The 22657-nt window shown below is 32.9% G+C and overlaps 2 protein-coding genes across 4 annotated transcripts; both read right to left on the bottom strand.

The window, feature by feature from the left end:
* Positions 1-4704: 4704 nt before the first annotated feature.
* LOC118041431 (uncharacterized) lies at positions 4705-8879 on the bottom strand. Of its 2 annotated transcripts, none has more exons than XM_035048769.2 (3): positions 8722-8867; positions 8020-8128; positions 4705-6308 (listed from the first exon to the last, which is right to left on the bottom strand). In XM_035048769.2, exons 2-3 carry the CDS (start codon positions 8108-8110, stop codon positions 5152-5154), a joined length of 1248 nt encoding a protein of 415 aa, XP_034904660.1. In that variant the 5' UTR covers positions 8111-8128; positions 8722-8867; the 3' UTR covers positions 4705-5151. The 2 variants fall into 2 exon arrangements, with proteins under 2 accessions (XP_034904660.1, XP_034904659.1); XM_035048768.2 differs by having other exon boundaries at positions 4706-6308; positions 8020-8150; positions 8722-8879.
* Positions 8880-15320: 6441 nt separating this feature from the next.
* LOC118041430 (sodium/hydrogen exchanger 1) lies at positions 15321-21336 on the bottom strand. Of its 2 annotated transcripts, none has more exons than XM_035048765.2 (15): positions 21201-21336; positions 20633-20813; positions 20406-20524; positions 20230-20327; positions 19649-19708; positions 19286-19332; positions 19009-19203; positions 18489-18535; positions 18173-18239; positions 17953-18053; positions 17721-17822; positions 17375-17513; positions 17234-17296; positions 16676-16759; positions 15321-15942 (listed from the first exon to the last, which is right to left on the bottom strand). In XM_035048765.2, exons 1-15 carry the CDS (start codon positions 21251-21253, stop codon positions 15631-15633), a joined length of 1668 nt encoding a protein of 555 aa, XP_034904656.1. In that variant the 5' UTR covers positions 21254-21336; the 3' UTR covers positions 15321-15630. The 2 variants fall into 2 exon arrangements, with proteins under 2 accessions (XP_034904656.1, XP_034904657.1); XM_035048766.2 differs by having other exon boundaries at positions 20998-21316.
* Between the last annotated feature and the right edge of the window lie 1321 nt (positions 21337-22657).

The raw sequence follows: 22657 nt of genomic DNA, 5'->3' as shown, positions 1-22657 counted from the left end.
TATCTAGGTTGCTTTTCGCATCACTCAGAATTTCAGCATATTTTGTGGCATTGCAGAGCAGGTTTGGGAAACTGTCTGTTCTGGGCATGGTTTGATAGGCTTTGGATTGACAAAACCAGTATGTCTCCAATCTCCATTGCTCTGAAAATAGTAAATTTATAGAGAAGAGCTTATTTAAAAAATGAAAAGGACGAGTAATATGTTCATGGCTACTCCAGCAACTAAACCTTCCATGCACCTTCAAAACCACCCTTTGCGAACGAAGTTAATTATGCAATTGCAAACCATACACCTCCAGCGTATACAATCTCACAGGAGGGACTGGATCATATTTCATGATTTGACATTATATTATAATTATAGTTATAACAAGATTTGGGGAAAAGGAACAATAATGAATAGTTTGTTTTTTTTTTCAAATTTGTTTTCTCAATTACATCCTTGTTAAATTAACAATTGATTTCTTATGATTTGTTATAGGAAAACACAATTAAAAGATATATAATCAAAGTGTAAAAGACTGGAAATTGACATAGCCAACCTGAAGTCAGCACAACAAAATTCCCTTTGAATCCCCCTATTTTCACTTTCCTTCTATTATCCTATTAGTTTTTGGAAGTTGCATTTTGATCCAAAACTTTGTTTTCATTTTTCTTAGTTTTTGGTTTGAAAGGGGAGAGAAAAAGTCATTGGATTTGATCTTCATCTTCTCTGAATGAGTTGATTGAGGCTCCTGTAGTCTTATGGATTCAGTTAATGTTTGATTTTTGTCATTTTTTTTTTATATAATTTAAGTCTATAAAAGGGTTTATTTAGGCCTTTACGGAGTTTTCAGTTAAAAAATAATTGGAAAATGGATTTTAAGATAAAAAAAAATAAAAAATCACCTCGTCGTTTTGATGGTTTAATAAAATTACTGAGCTTGAGCTACTTGTTTGTTGATCACTTGATGCCCGTACAAAAGAGAAGTGTATCAAATTAAAGGGGTATGGCTTGCCATTCTCAAATACAAACTCGCCGTCGTCTCTTATGCTTTCTAGTGCGAGCAAGATCTGGCCACACAAAAAACAAAACTTACTAACTCAGACGACATGATCACAGTCAAGTATTAGCTAGCCGAACGGAACTTGAGAAAACCCAGATCACACTCTACTTTCTTGGAATGATGGGCGTCCGATGAACCTGCAATGTCCAACCCACTTGCTACGCAGCTTCCCGTGCTTCTTCTTCTTCTTCATGTTATATATATATATATAAAATAAGGAATTTGGGTGCAGATAGCACAGTCACACAAATAACAAACTCCAATGTCAATTGAAACAGGACTCGGAGGCGCAGTTAAGACCAAATGAAAGGTTGCATGGTCCGTGGTCCAGTCCCAGCGGACGCCGTAGCTTAAAAATGTGATGATCCAAATTATAAGCACTCTGAAATTACCGAATGTTTAGTCTCATTAAATAAAGGTTGGAAGGTTGCTGCAAATTGAGAGCATAAACTTTAAAATAGTCCAAAAATCATTATGGTGTGGTGACCTGTCAAATTTAATATTGGCCTGTGGCATCATCTGCCTCTTTCCTCGGCCTGGCCACCATCGCCTTACCATATTTTGCTATGCTATTGCTGGCCCTTAAACGCTAATCAAATAAACCACAGCTGTGTTTTCTTTCAAATTTACTAAAACTAGACATGATGTCCATGCTTAGCTGCATGTCAGATTATATATATATATATATATATATATATATATATATATATATATATATAATATGATGTTCAGGTGTTAAAATAAGATATAAAAATCAGTTATGATAAACATGTAACTATACTAATTAGAGCTAAGCCAATCTAGGATGTCCCACCAAATCTGAAATGTAAATCATGTGATTAGAATAATCTGATAAAAAAAATAAAAAGAATTATAAAGTTTTTTTTTTAAAAAAATTCATCTTAACTTTTCAAACATGTAACCCGAGTTATTAAATCCAAAGCATCTAATCTAAAAAAAAATCATGAAGTCCAGTTTTCAATCAATTATATATTGAAAGATGAAATTAAAAAAATAATTTAATTATACAAAAGGATTTTAAAAAATAAAAATTAAAAAAATAAGGATTTATAAATTTTTTTTTTAATTGAAAGACGAGATTGATAAAAAAAATCATTTTAGTAAAAGGACAAAAACACTTAAAAAGAATGAGGATCAAAGTTAACATAAATAATAAAAACAATGTTGTAATTAAAGGGTAAAATTAAAAAGAATAATAACTTTCACAAAATGATTGAGAAAAAAAATTAGAAATCAAAACAATAAGGACTAAATTGAAAAATACAGTACCTTCAATTTGAATTGAGAAAGAAAATTGAAAACTATTAAAACTTTTACAAAAGAGCCGAGGGAACAAATTAGAAATCCTAAGAATATGGACCATATTGAAGAATATAATATTTGATAAATTGAGATTCAAAAATGAAATTGAAAACAAATAAAACTCTTATAAAATAGCCAAAATAAAAAATTAAAAATTAAAAGAATAATGACTGAAGTTAAAATACAAACAACCAAGAGCTCTAAGCTATAATTTTTAGGGGATGAGAAAGAGAAAAAGAAAAAAAAAGATCCATCAACGTAAATTGGAGTGACACACACCACACAAACAGAAAAGAGAGTATGATGACCTTTTCAACAACAAGGCAGAAATGAATTTTTGGACATTAGGAGGCACCACACATGCTGCTTGAAGGACACAGATGCCTCCCACACACATGTTCTTTTTTGTTTTTTTATCTAGCCAAATATAAAATTGTTCATAAACTGACTTTGTAATTACAAAAAAAAAAAAAAAACCAATGCTAAAAGTAAAAAAAGCCCTTTGTCTCGAGGTTTAAAATATTTGTTTCTAAGAGTATTTATCATCGTTTCACTGTGCATTTTGATTTTTTTATATTTTTTATATTTGTGCAAATATCAAATTCAACTTAAATTATAATAACCAAAAAACCATTGTGAAAATAAAAAAAATATCCATTGATATCAAGTTTATTTATTTTTTATTTCTAATGATATTTTAATTATTTCATTGTAAAATTAATATAAAAAATATATATATTTATCTCTGATCCATTTGAAAATAATAAATAAACAATGTATAAAGATTGTAAACTTCTTAAAAGTTAGGTTTAAGTTTTTCGGATGGTAAAACAAAGTGATTATTACATGCATACAATAAACAAAGTCAATAGATCTAGAGCCAAGGTTTTGTTATTTTACAACGAATTATTATTTTACGTGTAATATATTTCTCCATTTTCATTGAAGTTAATGGTGTGGGAAATGGATGTAAAAGGAAAATACTTAAATTTGAGTTTAAAAGGACTCTTCAATAAAATAATAATCTGGTGGTATGTGGTCCATCTCATCTTCTACTCCAGTCGAGTATTCCTTGTAATTAAAACAAAAGACAAATTAAGATCATGGTCAAATCATTAATCCTGTAATGAAACCATGAGGCTTCCATCTGTTCAATCATTTGACAATATATTCCTGTGATGATTCCCTAATTACCCAACTGGATACGAATAACGCTATTAAAAGAAGTAGTTTGGGATCACATATTCAACCTGTGTTCTTAAAAATTTTTAATTTGAATTTTTTTATTAAAATTAAGTGTGATTTGTATTTTTTGGATCGTTTTGATATGCTAATATTAAAAATAATTTTTAAAAAATGAAAAAAAATCATTAGCATGCATTCGGCATGAAAAATTATTTAAAAAACAACCGCTATCACACTGTCAAACACGGTCAATTAAATATATGTTAATGATAATTTTTTATTTTTTAATTTATAAAAGGTCGTTCTAGTTACTGGATATGGACATACAGTGTTGATTATGGCAAGCCCAGTTCAAGAAAAAAAAAAATCTCTTAGAACCGAGTAGCGGAATTTCAGGAATTTCTCACGAGTTAACTCTAAAAATCTCTTGTGAGTTAAAAAGAATTTCTCAGACCAGAAAGGGACAGAAGACACCCACCTTTCATGTGATCCAGTTAATTCTCGCACATCAACCTTTGTCCCTTAGCAAAAATGCAGAGCTGTAATGTCAAATGGGGTCCCAATAGCCTTTTGACACCTATCCCTCAGTCCCCACCTCACCTGATAGCTTTTGAGCCTTTAAACCATGGGTGACCCTCCTCACATTCTCCTATAACAACACCTTTTCTCTCCCTTTGCCCTCCATTCTCTTCTTTGGACACATTTATTGAAGCTAATAATAGGTGTATTGATTTCATAATCATTCAATGGCTTCCTTTTGCTCAATATTCTTGGCAATGTCCACGCTCTTTATGGCCTTTTTTTCATCACCAGCTTTGGCATCTCAAATACACGCACGAATCTCTACTATATCAGCAGCTCCTGCGTTTTTGCCTGTTGCTCCCTTATCCTCTCCCCCAACTTCATCGCCAGATATCGAACCTTTGCTCCCAACTCCTGGAGCTGGAGCTCCTTCTCCAACTGAGTCATCCCTACCAACCATTCCTTCGAGCCCGAGCCCTCCAAATCCAAGTGACATAGTAGCTCCTGGCCCTGCAAGATTTTCAATTTCACCATCCGGGTCTTTGCCAGCCTCTTCTTCAGTCTCTACAACTTCATCGGGACCTTTAAATTTAGCTTTTTTTCTTGGTTTGCTGGTGTTATGCTCAATGCAGCTTTCTGGTGTGTGAGGTTCTCTTGGTGGCAGCTCAATTATTGTTGCTAGTGGTTCCACTTTCTGTTTTTATGTTTGGACATTTCTTTTTTTATATATGCTAGTGTGTATATTATATGCTTTGTTGAGGTGAATGAAAGTGTATGGCAATGGCATTAATGTTGTTAGGCTGCATATTATATTTTTCCATTTACTTAATACCCTTTTCACCTTATAAAACTAAAGATTAAGGATGATTAGATTGAATAACATTAGGATGACTTTCCTAAAAATTGTGAAACAGTATACAATAAAATAAGAATAGAGCAATGCCATAATGAACATAACACTACATTAATTTTCCTAGGTTGACTTCGAGGGTAATTATGCACCTGATATTACAACCTATTCTAGATAGATGTAACTGTGTTTACAAACTACGCTACTTGCCGTCGAAAATCCACATCTAGAGAGCTAGGACACTACTCTGAGACTTTGAAGATCCGTTAAAAAGCTTCCCGCGAAACACATCCTTCAGCTTCTCGACGGAGAAATGGCTTCTGTTTTGGTTAGCTACGCACTTCCTCAGCTTCACATTCTCTAGCTTCAACACTTCAACTGCTAAACTGAGCTGTCTTATTACTTCCCTCTTCTCTTCATCTTTCTGCAAAAGATGCTCCTTGTAAATCCTGTTCTCTTCTCCGAGAACTTCTATTTCTTCCCTCATCCTCACCACTTCAACATCGTACAAAACACTAGAAAATTCAACTTCTTTGATTCCTTCATTGACTTGAGTTTCTTTCTTTTCTTCCCTCTTCTCTTCAAGTTTCTGAAAAGGATGATCCTTACTAACTGTCTTCTCTCGCCTAAGCCTTTCTATCTCTTCCCTCAACTTCGTCATTTCAGTATTGTACACAACCCTTGAAATTGCAGCTTCTCTCATTCCTTCATGGACTTGAATTTCTTTCTTTTGTTCTCTCCCCTCTGTGTCTTTCTGCAAAAGATAGCCCCTGTAAATCCTCTTCTCTTCCTCGAGCCTTTCTATTTCTTCCTTCAACTTCGTCACTTCAGCATTGTACCTGATGCAAACTTCAACATGTTTCATTCCATCATCAACGAGGGTTTCTTTCTTTTCTTCAGGCGTCTCAATTTCTTCCAATTCTTCACCAACTTGAATTTGATCTTGTTCAAGGTTAACTACTTCAGAGTCAGCAGAGTCCTCAAAATGGGTTTCTTCCTTTCCTTCAGGAGTCTCAATTTCTTCCAATTCTTCAACAACTTGAATTTCATCTTGTTCAGGGTCATCTACTTCAGACCCAGCAGAGTCCTCAGATTCACAGGTCTCGGAGTGGCTATCATAGGTTTGATCTGTCTTCACGCTCATTAACTTCTCCGGTCGGTGTTTGGTTGAAAATGGTGACCCAAATGTTGCCAGGAGGCGGTTTCCAGAGTCAGACTTAAGTTGATCATGTCGCTCGGCTAACAAGCGATGTGCCTTATAAAAATCTTCAACCATGCTAATTAGCTCTGGCCGTTTCTTGTAATACATCTCTGCACGTTGAGCAAAAGAATCTGCATCTGCTTCTATCAGTTTCAGCATTGACTTTGTCTTCCTGTCTAGCTCTGCCAAAGCAGATAAGAGATCTTTAATACCATAAATTTACCATCTCATCAGAAGTGCAAATTAAGACACTATTAATGAAGGCAATATCTAGAAAATTAACAAATCTCCAACACTGGGAAATTGTAAAAGATCTACTCAAAAGGCCAAATGCCTAATCCTAGGTATTTATTAACACAAAATGTTGCATTGCAAGAGATCTAGAACTTGGAAAGAGTAGGGCCCTGAGCAGTCACCAACCAACTTATCAAAGAGAATTGCAACTAGCAATTACTTTAACTAGCTAGTTAAGCTCAACTCGATGCAGCGCCATTAAAATCTCAGGTGGGTTTAGAAGTAAAGAAAAAGAAAAGGGGGGATTGATGAGTTTATTACAGGGGCCTATGCAGGAAAAGGAAAATAGAGAACAAGAAAAGAGAGTCTATGGCCCTACCTGCTTTCCAAAACAATTTAAGAATCCGCGATTTGTGCTTCATAAAGGTCGCTTTACTTCAACTAACAATCAACTGATAATCATTTTTAGAACCTTAAAAATGATGAGCATACTTCTCAAAGCCATTTCCTCAAAATAAACAAAGATAATGACTGTAGTTGGTGGACTTTCAGGCTACGTCCTCTGTATTTAGGGCCATATACCATAATTGATATACCCAAGCAGTCTCACTCAGAGACAATTACAAACCCTTAAAACCATCACATCCTGGTTCCTGGACTGTAGACCATTTCTCAAAATCAGTGCCATGAAGATAACACATGATCCATATTAACTCAAAGTTACTCCATATCTATCATAATTCGTTCCCAGTACCCATTTTATCCCATCTATCCTATCAGTTTTTTAATGGCTGAGGACCCCTCCGATGTCTGCCCCTTTTTTTGCTTTGAATGGTGTTGAGTAGTCATAACATTATCGATTAATATTCAGCTAGCAAGTGCAGTCTTGGAGATATGAAAATAAAATCTAAAAATTCCCGCTTCCACTATGTTCACGGGTGAGGAAAAGACTCCAAAACAAATGAACTGCCAAGCAAATCAGTAATTTTAAAACTTCTAGTATCTCTGATAACTTTTTTTTTCGGTGGTTCACTCTTTCATACTATCTTAAACCTACAACTAAATACAAACTTTGGCTACCAGAACATGGACCTGATAAATTAGAACTATCCCTTTAATATATGGGTCCGGTAAGTCTCGATGCTCCTTTCAAACAACACAAAAGACGAGAGGAAATTCCGAGGGTTAAGTAATTGGACCCACCCTCCCTCTAACCCCACATGGTGGTCCACACAGAGCAACCGTAATTGTCAATATAAATTGTCCCTACTCCCTACAACCCTAACTAGTATGATGACAATTAATTCTTGATTCTTTCACCCGGAAGTTCTCAAAAAATCCATAGTTTGACCCGCCCAAATGCAACATTTTTCTGGTGCTGATCCTTTTATTATTTTTTTCAACCGAGGAATTGTCATATCAGAAAAATGCGTAATTTCATCCATTGAAGTAATCTACCTCGATAAGGTATCAAAATTTGTGTACTAATCCATTTACCTTGTAGTCAATACTATTAAGAGAATAAAAAAGCAATTACTGTAACTTTGACATCACACACACACACACAAGAAAATAGTTGCTACTATATAATCTAGAAAAAAAGAAGGAAGAAAACGCAAAAATAAATAAACAGATGGGAGGCTAACAGGGGGGGTTTACCAGCAAGAGTAGATTGTAGCCATGGAGAGCCACTGGAGGTATGGTGAATGTCAAACCACCACCAGTGTGATGTTTCCTTGTTCATCATCATCTCTATCTTCTTCTTCACCTAATATTAAATTAATACCCCACTATAAAAATAAAAATCAGTAATTTTGATCCCAGCAGGAAAATTGAACCAAAACAATATTTACATTAGTTAATTGGATGGTGAGGGAGGGGGCTACTTTAGTCATTTCAAACGGTGAAAACAAAGAAGGATGTTTCAAAATTTAAACGCCAAATAAAAGTTGCCAAAAATTCAAAACCATTACACAGATACGATACACGCACAGCACAGCACACCGCAAATCTGCGCCAGCATATCAGACTAGGCTATATGTTAAGGCCAAACAAAATAACACATGTCCCTTCCTGCCTTCCCAGGTGAGGTCAGGTGGGAGCGTAAATAGAAGATCAAACAGAAGCCAAACAATTATTTTCTTTGTTCTTTCTTAAAATCGGAGCAACATACTACTCATGCTAAATCAATCTATAATAATAAAAAGAAAATAGAGTATGATAAGTTAAGCACTGAAGAAACACAAACTTCCCATGGCGAAGAATGGTGGAGATCATGTGGTGGTAGTGTCCAGCCAATGCTCACAGAAACAAGCAAAGTTATGTGATATAGATACAGTCAGAGGATGATAAGAAAAATACCGAGATGAGAGAGTCCGTACGCGAACTCGATCGTCTCTCTCTCTCGTCGTCTACGCTGCACCCCCAAACCTTCCCTCTCTGCAGTAGTAGCAGCAGTGTCTAACACTAGATGAGACAGAGTTGTAGTTTAAATTAAATGCTTTTCTCCTCCAGTTATTTATTTATTTTTTAATAAATCTGATTTGTCTCCTTGTGGTATTCTCCGGGTATATATAATAATAATATATCAGGTTTTGAGGCCATGGCAACTGGCACCCGTAGAGGGAGGGAATTCAGGAGTGAAAGTACGAAACTAGGCAAGCCAACCACACGCAATCTTTCCTTGCTAGCTCATAAATCAAGGTCTAAACGGGGATTTCAATGCTTTGAATTTGGACCTTATTTGTACATAGTTACATACATGACCGTGGACCGGTGCGAACTGTAGAGTGCATAAACACCCCTAGTGGGGGCCGCATGTGTGAGTAACGGTCGAAATCTTTCTTTCTTTCTTTCTTTTTTCGCAAGATAGAAAGCCCAACTTGGTAGCTTCATAAATTGTTTACCTTTTATATCGCTTATTAGCACCTCGTACTCGCATATATCTTTGTTATCTCACCTTCACTCTGCATCTGGTCGGAGAATTGTTTTTTTTTTTTTTTTTTAAAGAAAAAAGTTATTTCAAATGATAAAAAAAAAAGAAGAAATAAGAAAAAAAAATTGTCAAAATATATTAACTCATTAAACTAACGACTCAAGTCATTTGACCAAAAATAATAATTGTTTTTAAAAAACTCGAAGCACAAACCAAATATTAAAATCTAAAATTAAAAAATAAAATAAAAACTAACATATGAAATGATTAAAAAAATAGCAATTGTAAGAAAAAAAAAAGTAAGACCTAAGCCTACTCGGGTGAACCCGTCAAATTTATAGGTCAAGTTATGAGATCAGGATAACCCGATAAAAAAAAATATAAAAAAAATCATGAAACTCGATTTAAAAAAAAAACAATATCAAATTATGAGATGAGATAAAAAAAAAAATAAGCCTAAAAAAAAATGACAACCCCTGTTAACATATAAAACACATGCCCCAAGCCATTTGATTGGAAGAACCAAATATAAAAAAACCATAAAGGTTAATTATCAACAAATCAAGTATTGAATGATAAAATTTTAAAAAAAATTCAATAACATAAAATGATCCTAAAGAAAAAAAAAAAAGCAACTAAAAGGAAAAAAGAAGGGGGAGGAGGTGAGTCTACCTGGGTTAATTCAACAAACCCACGGGCCATGTCATAAGATTTAAATAATCCTATAAAAAAACTAAGAAAACCATGAAGTCTTTTAAAATAAAAATAATATTGAGTGATGAGATCAAAAAAGAAAATAAATCTATAAAAAAAGGATAAGTACTCATGTTTGCTCATAAAACTTATGACCCAAACCATTTGATTAGAAAAATCAAACTTGTAAAAACAATGAAGCCCAAACCTTAAAAAATTAAATGCCAAATGATTAAATTAAAAAAAATATTAAATCTAAAAAAGAATTAAAAACATAAAATCGTAATCAAAATAATTAAAATTAAATTTAAATAAAAAAACGGAGAAGGTGGATTTTTATCAATTAAAGTGCTAAATTAAAAAGAAAAATAAACTTTACAAAAGAATTAAAAAAGAAACTATCCAAAAAGTGAGGATCAAATTTAAAAAAAAATAACAAACTAATTATTTTGATTAAATAATAGAATTGAAAACAATTAAAAATTTATAAAAAAAATAAGAGATAAAAAATAATGATCGATACTCAAATATCCTATTAAAGCGGGCCATCCTAAAATTTTAATTGCTAAACACAAATTTTAAAGGAGGAAAGAGAAAAAAAAAAAAAAAAAAAAAAAAAAACAAAAAAAGTTACGGCTGAAATCCGTTCAAAAACACCAAACACATGTTACTGATAAAGAAAGAAAACACCGTAGGGGATCTAATGACAATGAAGAAAATAATTTTTCACAACTGAAGGATGCCGTATGCATCGTCAAAGTGTGGTGGAACTTTTCAACGTGCAACCATGTGCATGACACACACCTAATAATTTCAAAAAATTAATAATTTCTAATTGGTGCAAGAATACCAATTTGACTTTTTACTAATATGGTTATAACATAAAAGCTAACGTTAAAACTTGGAAATGCTCCCAAAGCAGGCCTAAGTTTAATTTCATTTCAAGGGTAAGTTAGTAATTTTATCATGATAAAAAAATAAAATCTCAAAAAAACCTCTAGCAACTAATTATCTTATTTTTCTTTTAAAGGCAGTGAAGATATTTTAGTGTTCTGAAAAAGTAAAAATACCTTTATAACCTCATTAAAAATAAAAATGATAAATAAATTACATGGAAAAAATCATTTTACTCCTTAGCTTAGTCTTCTAGGATGATTTGGTGAAGGAAAATCATCAATTTATTATTGTAATATATAATAATTTATATCTAGAGCTATAATATTTTTCTCACACCCTATATATTTTGTTAATATATATATATATATATATATATATATATATATAATGCATCAAGAAAGTTTTGAGAAAATAATATACTTTTTAAAGTTATGTTTGGAAACCATGATTTTGACTAAAATACATTTGCACTTTAACCCCAAGCAACACCCTAACATCAAACATTAACCATAAACATAATTTATGATCCTGAACCCTAAACACTTATTTTAAATCCTCAAACCCTTAACTTATGATTTTTAACCCTAAACACTAATTCTAACATCAAACCCCTAATCCTTAACCCTAAACACCAACTTTAAATCTAAATCGCCAACTCCTAACTCTAAATTATAATCCAATTATATAAATTGTTATTAATCCATTAAACCTATATCAATCTAGCAAATAAAAAATAATAAACTTCCAAACATGAAGAACACAAAAATAATAATTGCTCACACCCATAATAATCTAATCTTATGTATAGTGGTGCAAATGTCAACATACAAATACACAAATGTGAAAGTATATATTTAAAAATAAGAGACCTCAAGTTGTGTCATATATCTTTTTATGCAAAGGATGTAAAAGAGAAATAAATAAGTAGTTTGGGCAAGTTAGTTTTTTTTTATATATAAAAAATCACAAAAAATAGCATTAAAGTTTCTTTATAGTTATGTAATATTGTAATGTTCTTTTTGTTCATTTATTATAACAAAAACTATTTTCTAGAAAAAATATTAAAAATACATCATTGAGTATTGGACTAAAAGTGTAAAGTTGAAGTATAACTTATTTTATTTTAATTGGATCATATTCATATTGAAATTACTTAATGAGCCTAACTACTTAATTAGATGTCCCTTTAAGATTTTTAGTTTATTTTGTTAATTACTTCATTGTGATTTAATTTTATGATGTATTCCGTCATTTACTACATTAGACTAGATTTGTTGCTTCACGGGATAGTGAAAATATGTAAAAGTCCAAACATTTTTTTTCCTTTAATTTGATTATCATAACAACAAAAATTAACTTGTATAACAATAATTAGTATTGATAACAACATAATATAACAATGTTCCATTTGAAGACCTATAAATGCATGATTTGAAAATCTAAAAACTTATTGTCTTCATTCACATGTCCACTTATAATTTTTTTTATTTTAAATTTTACTCATCCAAAATAAATTTGAGCATTCATAAATGATCAACAATATTAAAATCTCAACTTGACAAGTTCAAAATAATTATAAAAATTTAATAAAATACAAGAAATAAAAAAAATACAAATTCATCATTAAAAAATAACATAATATATTTATATTATCTACATATATCCTACTCTATCTACGTTTTCTACCACAAGTGGATGGGTCGGCTTCATCAATAACACAATTTCCTCATGTTTAAGTAACCTCATCATTTGATACAGTATTCTCTAGGCGTAATATCTCTCCAAACATGTCGAGTGTATTGCAGCAAATGGTGAACCACTAAGATGAATAATAATGAGCACGATCATCATCCTCGAGACTACAAAGATCAGTGGTGGCTTCTTAACTCTATTACAACAACATGTCAACCTAATGTTTAGTAAATACATATATTAATCCATAAATAAAAGGCATTTTTTATCATTTATTAATTATAAAAGTAACAAATACTTACGTAATTTTAAATCCGTTGTGCAAGTGGCTCATACTTCATGTCCTCGCGTAGAGGAATATGCTTAGGGTTTGTTGTGATGATTTGGCATTTCGTACCCCAACACCACTCCAAGTAGGACTTCTTTAAAATCACATGAGACATCATTATAAAGATTTCATTCCTTCATGCATACCACTACGATATGTAATGAAGATGGTGAGTCATCCAATTATAATCGTAGTTCTTGTTGTAACAACTAATGACATGCAATACATCACTTATATTTATGTCAACAATGATGTGTTATTGCCAGCAAAATTGACTCATCACAGGCAATGCAACTCAATCACTTCTAAAAATACTAGTGAGATCATTGTTGTTTATAAGTCTCTGTTTTTTTGTTCATTGTGCATATAGGAGGACGAGATATCATGTCATCTTTAAAATAAAGTGTTCATATAACCTATTACAATATCAACAATGCAATTTTATTAAACACATTTTAACATGAAAAAACAATTAAACCTCAAATTTATTTACAAAATAAATTTGGTAACACATACTTGACTAGTTTGTTGCCTGTCCAACTTGCTACAATAAAATGACAAAACATGAGTTAGATTATTTCTAACTAACCTACTTCCACACCACCTAACATTAAAAACTTATAAACTTATTAACAAGTTTGATAAAAAAAAAAAAAATTACTTTGATGTGATTATTATTAACTACATATTATTTATCTTAATAAAAGTTATAGTCCTACCACATAAATCTGAATAAACATGTCACATTTGCACTCAAATCAAAAACATTGTAAGTAAAGATGCTTCCAATACTATAATTGTATAAAAAACATGAAAATGATTAGTAACCTTTTTAAATATTTTAGCAATACAAAAACTACTTGTAAAAGCAGAAATCATTCTTCCACTTGATTTGCTTTTTTCTTGCTTGCATTACATAGATTTTTGTTTAAATATGCAAGAACATGTTGGACCTAGTTATACAAGGGAATGGTGTCAAAGTCTTCTACCAGTGGTAGATAAAACAATGGCACACAAATTTTACTAAAATTCATAAAGAGCATGTTGCCAAACATATATAGATGTATGCTCGAGCATATTTGTGCAACATCTCGTCATCAAATGAGATTCATAAATATATAATTGCATCAATTCATTTGCTCTAACATTTTCATGCTGGTTCTTGTCATCAACCTTTTTTCAATAGGATAGAAAAAGCTTGCTCAAGCCAATTCAACTTCAACTGTAAGAAGTCCCCTTTAAACATGTTAGGTGGGCTTGTCCAAATATGTGCTAATGTATGATTTATTTCACCAACTCAAAGATGGAAAGTGTGTAATTAGTGTATAAAAAAAAAATTGATCCAACTTGATATGTTTCAAGCATGTAATATAATAGAAACTCGCTTCCATTATGAACAACTTTATATGGTTATCTAAGTCCAAGAACTTATTTTTTTATATAATACATCTTACCATTATCTTGTAAAACAAGTAAACGTTCTCAATAAATTATTTATAAGGTGATATTGTGAATATACTTATCATGTTATTGGCATTTTCATGTAATATAAAAACAAGCTTACAATTTGCCTCCATATGCCCTTTGATCTAAGCATATACTTCCATTGTAGAATAGAGAAGTCGATAGGACCTGGGAGGCATGTACTGAGAATCCCCCTCTCCATTGGTATGAAGTCCTTGTGATCCAGAAGCATCACCACGAATACATGATGGATGGCTTGTATATGAAGAAGCAAAGCCCCGGGTAAGTAGCATCCTAGTTGATGTTGTTAATTCTCAAATCATCACTCCAAAATTATAACAAAATCCCTAATAATGGCAAATAATTTCAAAATTCAATGTAAACCTTAATTTATATAATTTCAACCTAATTGATGTTGTAAATTTTCAAAATCATACATCACTGCATCAATCCAAACCTAAATTATAGTAATTCAAACAAAATACTTAATTATAACAATTAATTCTAAAATTCAACACAAACCCTAAATTATTTAATTTCAACCTAAATGATGTTATTTGTATCATGAATTGCATGCAGTCATACTTAATTTCATCAATTCAAACATAAATTACCACGATTAAAACATAATTCTTAATTATAACAATCAATCCTAAAATTCAATGCAAACCAAAATTTATATAATTTTGACCAAACAAGTTACATGCAATCATACCTAATTCATATCAATTTAAACAAGGTTGAATTAAAATTGATTTGATGGTAAATTCACTTGTATGGTATAAATCTTGACAAATGGAGTTAAATTTGTGAAAGTTATTCATTTTTGTTTTTTGTTATTATTTATAATGCCTAATGTAAAGGGAAAATAATCAAATTCAAAAATCACACTCTTTGTACCGTGATCCGCTCTTATCCAGAATTCGTCCATTTCAATGGCTATAGAATTAATTCCAGAGCAAATCTTGCAATCATACATGTAAATGGAATTGAACCCAGTTGTTTTGAAATCCAAGGATTACAAAGAGCAGTGGATGATAGCTACTCTCATTATATACACGCTTATAATATTGTACATGCATATTTTACCATCACGCCCACTCATCATTGTGAAGTAAAGCCCTGTGTGCAAAGTAAAGAGTCAACTGTTTTATCTTCTTCATCTACATAAAGATGAACAAACCGTAATTTATATATACATTTCTATATCCAAGATCTATGATTTATATACCCTTCTTCATCTACTAGCAAGTAGTTTCCATCAATGAATGATCCTTTCAGGCGGTGAGCCATCGACATGTGCTGTAAATCCCCTTCCACCAAATACAGGACGCATGACGGAATCATCAAATTTCCGCCAAAAGTGATGGACAGTATGACTTGGTGTGGTCAGGAGCATGCGTAGACTCACCGGACGGGGAATATGATCACCATTCATTTCAGATTCTGAATCTTGTCCATTGGCAAGAAGAGGAAGATTGAGAAGCTTTAGATTTGTCAAATCTGAAGGCAACATTGTGTGTTTCCTTGGCAACAAGAAGCTTATAAGAGGCTTGGTCAATAATCCAAATACCTGAAATGGCCAATTAACTTCAAATTACAAAACGAATCAAAGGGAAGAATTGTTTCGCATGAATCAAATTTGTGCAGCACGAGGTTGACTGGATCTATGGTATAACTGCAGTTTTTTAATGAGGGAAACTGACAACTTGATCTGGCTTTGTGTGTTAGACAGGGACCTAGCTTCCGTTAAGCTTTAAGCCTTTAACAAGAAGTGTATTAGGAGTCAGTCCTGCCTAGGCAGCAGTAACTGAACAGTTTGATATCTACTAGGGAGTGGCATCATGCATGTGCACAAAATCTGATACCCAAAAATGATTGAGTGAGTAATTTATCTATGGAACACAAAGTAGAAGTTCTCAATGATGTAGATATTCCAATTTAAGAGTGGAGTGGGTGGATTCTATGGCATTACCCTCTCATGTGTTCAAATCTCTTACTAAAGACAAAGAAAGGTAAACCATGTATATGCAATCAATTGAAAACATGCAAACAACCAGGTAAAAAGTGATTCCATATCTCCACAGGTAAATTCCCAGCATGCAAAGGATCATTTCTTATCTTAGCAATCAAATGCTACTGGGAGCTATAAATAATGGACGAAGGGCCCAGTAAATTGTATTGCCAAAGACCAGCCGGGCATTGTTGAAAATCCATATAAATAGGATGAATATAGCTAGAGAGGATAAAGTTCAAAAGTTTAAGATATATGAACTTTTTTAACATAGAGGTACGAGGTCTCTTACCACTGTACTAAAGAGAACGACAGTTATGGTGCTGGTGATCATGATAGCATTTCCTGGTAGTTGTGTATGCCCTGACCTAGTGAACTGCAAACACACAATAATACCAAATAGATTATAGGGAAATACCATCTAAACTAATAATGTCCCTCTCTGTATAACTTAACTATGTTATTACAGTAATGGAATGCAAAAGCATCCCCACATAAGGAAGAGCAGGCAATCACTGCAGCATGCCAGTTAGATTATCTTACCACGAGATTAAGAAATTCAGTTAGCAAACAAATTAGGGGAGCAAGAGAAAACTCTCAGCTGCTTTTGTTTTTCCCATTTAGTGACCATTTGTCAACGCAGTAATTATCAAACTGCATTTGGCTTGAAAAAGCATCAAGCAAAACACTTTGAATGGCGTAGACAAATGTAGCCTTAAAATATCAGTATTTCACTCACTCTAGAAGGAAAAAATCAGTTTGTTTGTGCATCTTCTGGACAAGTCATCTTATTACTACCTTTCTGGAATTATGAACATTCTAAACTCATAAATCTCGCCCTAAAATTTACCTGATTATAAGCAAGTGCCATAGATACAGCTCCTCGCATAAGCCCAGCCCACCATATTACAATCTGTTTTGAGTAAAATCAACAACTCAGTAAACTGCAGGGATTAAGAAACTGGCAATAACAAGATGAAAAATTACCTACCTGCTGCTTGAACCCAATTTTATCACTCTGGGACTTTTTTGTCAAATTGGATATGAAGGATAGCGGAAATATGGAAGCTGCTCTTCCAACCAGAACTAGCCCAAGAAGTATTGAACTCACACCAATTGACTTCCCAGGACTGAAAAATCAGTGCAAAATCAGAAACAAACAAAGCACATGCTATTTGCATGAGCAAATTGAAATTTCAAATGATGAACATAAGACAAATCTTATCCAAATAATAATAATTGAAGTTTTTGAAAACAAAGGGATAGGCAAAATGGGTAAAGCATGAAGATAAGAAAGAGACTCAAGGAACTATCCATAAGTAGACTTTTGAAATTACCTCTTGCTCACAATTTTCCACTTCTCAATGTCCAAGGCATCCATACCAACATATAGGAAGATGAAAATTTCTGAGATAAACGACATTGTTGCAAAAGCATGTCTGCAGTAACAAGTAGCAATAAGAATTTGGAGTAACAGGACAAATATGAGTGGCGACCAAGAAGAATATAATGAAACAAATCAGAATGGATTTCAATGTCCAAGGGAATTCTTTACAAAATTAAACATACTTGGTAGTGACTCTTGACCTTTCAGACACATTATGCCAGGTGTAGTGTGACATCAAGATACCGCAAAAGAAGACGGTGAGAATGCCACTTAAATTGAACAACTGGACAACAAATAAGTTGCCAACACCTTCATTAGAACTTAAAATTGTATACAATTAATGTTAAGAATGATGTTTTCAACAAACTAGAAAAGGATTTCCATAGTTAATAGGAATCTTACTTCAGCCATAATATATGAAAGATATGCCATAAGAATCATCAGAGCAACTTCACGATCAGTAGAGTGCCTGAAATGTCAGATAATTAGGTAATTTATTTTCATAGGACAAAATGGAATATCCTTCTTTGATAATAGTCCTATCACATGTTCCATATAGGAAGACATGAGATTCAACAGTTAAGGGCAGACAAAAGAATGAGATTCCCTGTTAGATTCTGGAGAGAATCCAGTAGGGCCAAGGCCTTGTGATAAAATTGTGGAAGACTGCAATTAAACAGCAAATCAAGAAAAAGTATAATCACTAGCCTCTAAATACCTGCCAAAGTACAACTTCTTTATGATATAAGCACTTATTAATCCAACCTGAGAGTTTAAGAAACACAAGTGTTGGAAGATATTAGAGTTTTACAAACATGCCAGCATATGCTTCCCATGTGATTCAAGATGTATAAAAAAATAGTAAAAATGTTGTGAGGATAGCTTCAAATGAGACATTATTATTTATTGGAAAAAAAGATAATAATATGCTCTCTGAAGATACTCCATCCTAGGGATTAAGCAAGCAGGCTTTAACTGCTTAGCAGATTTTCAAATTATGAACCCCTACCTTCTTATAGTGCTGATATGATTATTGTCAGGTAAGCTAATGGTGACCAGAAACATACGAGAAAAAGTAAACCTGAAGTGGCATGCTTCATCAGTAGAGAATTTTTGCCAGCAAATTTGATGAAATAAATGCAAATTATCATCCCCAAATAAACAGAAATGAGGAAATACAGATAAAATGACATAAACATCCATTCAAACATAAGCATGTGAGAAGGAGAGAGGCTCACTGCTATCCCTAGCGCCGTGCTTGCGCCAAACAAATAGAAGAAATTGCCAAGCAAGTGTATGGCACTGCTCGAGGTGATGTGTGAGAGGTCAAACCGCAGGATTGCATTGAAAAGCACAACAGACGTGGCATCATTTACCACTCCTTCCCCAAAGACTAGACTGTACAGTAAAGGTGTCTCTTCTTGATCGAGCACCTACCGCATTAGATATAAAACTCAGCAAAGAATGTTCATCGAATTTTGATAAAATTTCAAGAAAAAAAGGGGGTATTTATACCTGCAAGGTGCAAACAGAATCCGTGGCTGAAAAGATTGCTCCCAAGCCTAAAAGGAGGGGAGTGAAAGCAATCTTAAGAAAAGTATAGCAGAGGATATTCTCTATACTATACTAAGCAACATAGGATGGAAGTGCATTAAGTTTTCATGCTTAAGAGAACCTTTCACATAGGGATAGTAGTGAATCAAGACAACAAATTATGATCTAGAAAACACTCTTGAGACATAAATGCTGCGTGTAAATGTAATTCTACAACTTAAAATAGGATGAAGTTTTTTGTTTGCTCCTCCTTCAGTGAATTCATCATAAAAGAGCATCTATGTCAGGAGAAAAAATAAACAATCAAGTTAAGAGAGCTAATACCTAGATAATCCACCGTGTCCAAGAAACCAATATCCAATTTCTTGAATAACTGCGCTGTACCTGAATCAACAGTCCAGAAGTTATAACCAAAATAAACCACAAACATCCTCTGAATTAGTAGTAAACAGCCTAAGGATGAAGTGATTAACAACCACCACCACTTGATTTCAGGCAAAGAAATATCTAAATTTTTGGTTATAAGTTTGATCGCACAATGAAAATTAATGAATTGATCAACTACATATCCTTCACCTACACATAATGCCTCCTATTGCAATACAAGCAGCAATGATTCCAATTAAGCAAGTAGCTCAAAATTACACTCCAACGAACTAACATTCGGCCCAAAATTACTTGGAAACAATTTTTAAAAATAAAAGATTATTGAATAATACAGCCGCTGGATACTGATAGTTAGCAGCTGAGCAACCATCGTACTTGCTCTTGTGAAGCTAAGCAAGTTAGTTAACCAAGCCATTTCAAAGTTGAAACAATGTAACATTGATATTCTCAGATGCTATAAACTTTAATTTATCAAGAATTTCGTAAAAAAATAATAGGATGTTTGAAAAATAAAATACCTAGTGATATGATGACAAAGGAAATTAAAGTTCCGACAGCGCCAAACAGCATAATTGTCATAAAGTTTCGGAAAAACTGCTTCTTTTTCACCTGAAAACTGGTACATGCATCAAACCATCCACTTGTCAGCTCACCAAAAAAAGAGAGATAAATTCAATGAATATCAAGCACTTACCCAGCATTGAAAATGATGGGTGGGAGAAGATATATAAAGAAAAGTTGTTCATCAAACAACAAAATGCGTGAGCTTCTTCCTTGAGTAGTTAGCAAGATCAAAGTGCCAGTACAGAGACCCTGTAAACCCCAGATAACAAAATAGATCATTCAAATTACGACCAACTAACTAACTATGTGATAAAGAGAGAGAGAGAGCACGAAAGAGATGGGGGGGGGGGCACTGACAATGGCAAGGGCAGTAATGGACTCGTTAATCCATCGATGCTTCTCGAGAAGATGACCAATCAGAATGCAAGCACAAAGGAGTGCCACAAACAAGGTAATTGAATGGATTGGGGCTTGATCAGGTTCCGATACCATCCTCAAACCGAAATTCATAGTATCAGAATTGGACACAACCCTATAACTATACAAGGAAAACAAAAACAAAAACCGTCAAACAAACTGAAATCAATCAAACTCAAGGTGATCGATCACGCAATTAATACACAGAGCAATTAGGGCTCCAAATTACTTCTACAAAAGAAATTAATAAAAAAAATGAAGTGAGAAACTAGAAAGACTCCTTCTCTAATCTTTTTAGTTTTTACCTTGCGGTTGCAGCCTTGAGATTCTCTTCATAAAAAAAGGAAAAGGAAAGCGTTTGGAATATATAATTATATATATTTGGTTCGAGGAAAGAGGGAGAGAAGACTTAAAAGCTAAGCAAGAGAATATGTTGTCCTCTCAGAGAGAAAGCCAAGTGTGAGAAGTAGAATGGAGACGACGTCAGCGTGTGCGGGCGTGTGTTTACCTGGAGAGAACGATTTTAAGTATTTTTATTCCCCCACGTTGCTGCTGCTGCATCTGACTGAACGAGAGATAACCCGGATTTATTTGATTTTGACTTGGAGAGAGAGTTTGGGGGATGGAGGGAATCTTAAACGCAAGCAAAGACCGCGAAACTGCTTCCCTCCCTTTATTTATTCCTTTATTCATATCACGTGATTCGAGGGTTCCACGCAGGATATCACGTGATTTTAAGGGTGCAGCCGTGCAGGAATGTTTTTTTTTTTTTAATTAAAGTATTTTTTATTCAAATATATATTAAAATAATAATTTTTTTATTTTTTTCAAAAATTATAATAAATCAAGATGATTAAAAAGATGTTAAAAAAAAATTAACTTTTTTGAGGTATTTTTTTGGACCTTATTTTCATACATGGTATTTATCTTGACGTGGTTGCAGGTTTTTTTTCTTATTAGTGGAGGCCTATAAATGTGTGTTTGGATGAGAGATAATTTGTGTTTTTTTAAAATAAGAAGCATATTTTTTTAACTTTTAAATGTGTAATTTGTGTTTAAAGTCAAACACACTTCAAATTTATCCGTTTTCTCTCCTAAAATGTAATATTAAAGTTAACAAACTTCAAATTGAAACCTCAAGTTTCATTGCCAATTTTCATTAAAGTTAACAAACTTTGATGGAAATTCAACCAAGCTTCCATGTTCTCTTTTTAAACTGATAATTTTGAATTTAATAGAGATTTCTACAAGTAAAAAGGAGAGAGATTGACAGAAGCCAATATATCAAGGACTTAATTGCTCTTATTAGAACCACAGGGTTCAATTTATTTGAATCATTGAACATCGGGGACCTCGACCGGCTCCACTGCAGAAAAACCTGCGCCCGACCTTACTGGATTGTTCTATTGGGTCGGGTGCCTGTTAATATCCAAAGGGCAGTGCAAGAGGCTGCAGTCCGGGAGAACATCAACTAAACGAAGGACATGTTAAGCCCGGTAAACTAGAAAATAAGGGAGTTTTACTGTATATCTTCTTACAAATTATTATTTATTTAAATAATACTTTTCTTTTCTTTTTTAATTTTCTTCTTTAATTTTTTTTTATTAATGGTTTTTTCAATAGTGTTTTTTTTTCTTTGTTTTCCCGTAGCAACACGGATAATAAACTAGTTAAAAAACTATAAGGCTAATAAATTCTCAAAATAATATTCAAGTTAATTTGATGAATGTTTATAGAGACAAAATATTTTGAAGGATCTTTTTCTTTTATTTATTTTATTTTCTTGCTTAACCTATATATCATTGCACAAATATTTGGATTTTTTTTTATAATGTATTTGGTTTTGTTATTTTTCTTTTTATTGTTTATCTGGTTTTGTTGTTCGTCGGATTGGGAGTGCCTTCCAATGATAGATGGATCATGGATGGTTAGTTTTAGAGGAATGCATAGCACGTATAGTGATGA

This window comes from Populus alba, chromosome 14 (genome assembly GCF_005239225.2).
Source record: "Populus alba chromosome 14, ASM523922v2, whole genome shotgun sequence".
Lineage (NCBI taxonomy): Eukaryota > Viridiplantae > Streptophyta > Magnoliopsida > Malpighiales > Salicaceae > Populus > Populus alba.
The sequence above is the reverse complement of the archived record's forward strand: the minus strand, read 5'-3'. Positions and strand labels throughout refer to the sequence as shown.

Bases quoted from the DNA above. Each gene is read 5' to 3' on its own strand.
- LOC118041430 (XM_035048765.2), bottom strand. From the start codon at position 21,253: ATGCAGCAGCAGCAACGTGGGGGAATAAAAATACTTAAAATCGTTCTC. The intron at 18,240-18,488 runs GTATTTAGAGGC...CTGACATTTCAG, and splicing joins AAGAAGTTGTACTTTGGCAG to GCACTCTACTGATCGTGAAG. The intron at 16,760-17,233 runs GTAAATTTTAGG...GTGTGTTTGCAG, and splicing joins TGGCACTTGCTTATAATCAG to TTCACTAGGTCAGGGCATAC.
- LOC118041431 (XM_035048768.2), bottom strand. From the start codon at position 8,110: ATGATGATGAACAAGGAAACATCACACTGGTGGTGGTTTGACATTCAC. The intron at 6,309-8,019 runs GTAAACCCCCCC...CTGCTTTGGCAG, and splicing joins GCTACAATCTACTCTTGCTG to AGCTAGACAGGAAGACAAAG.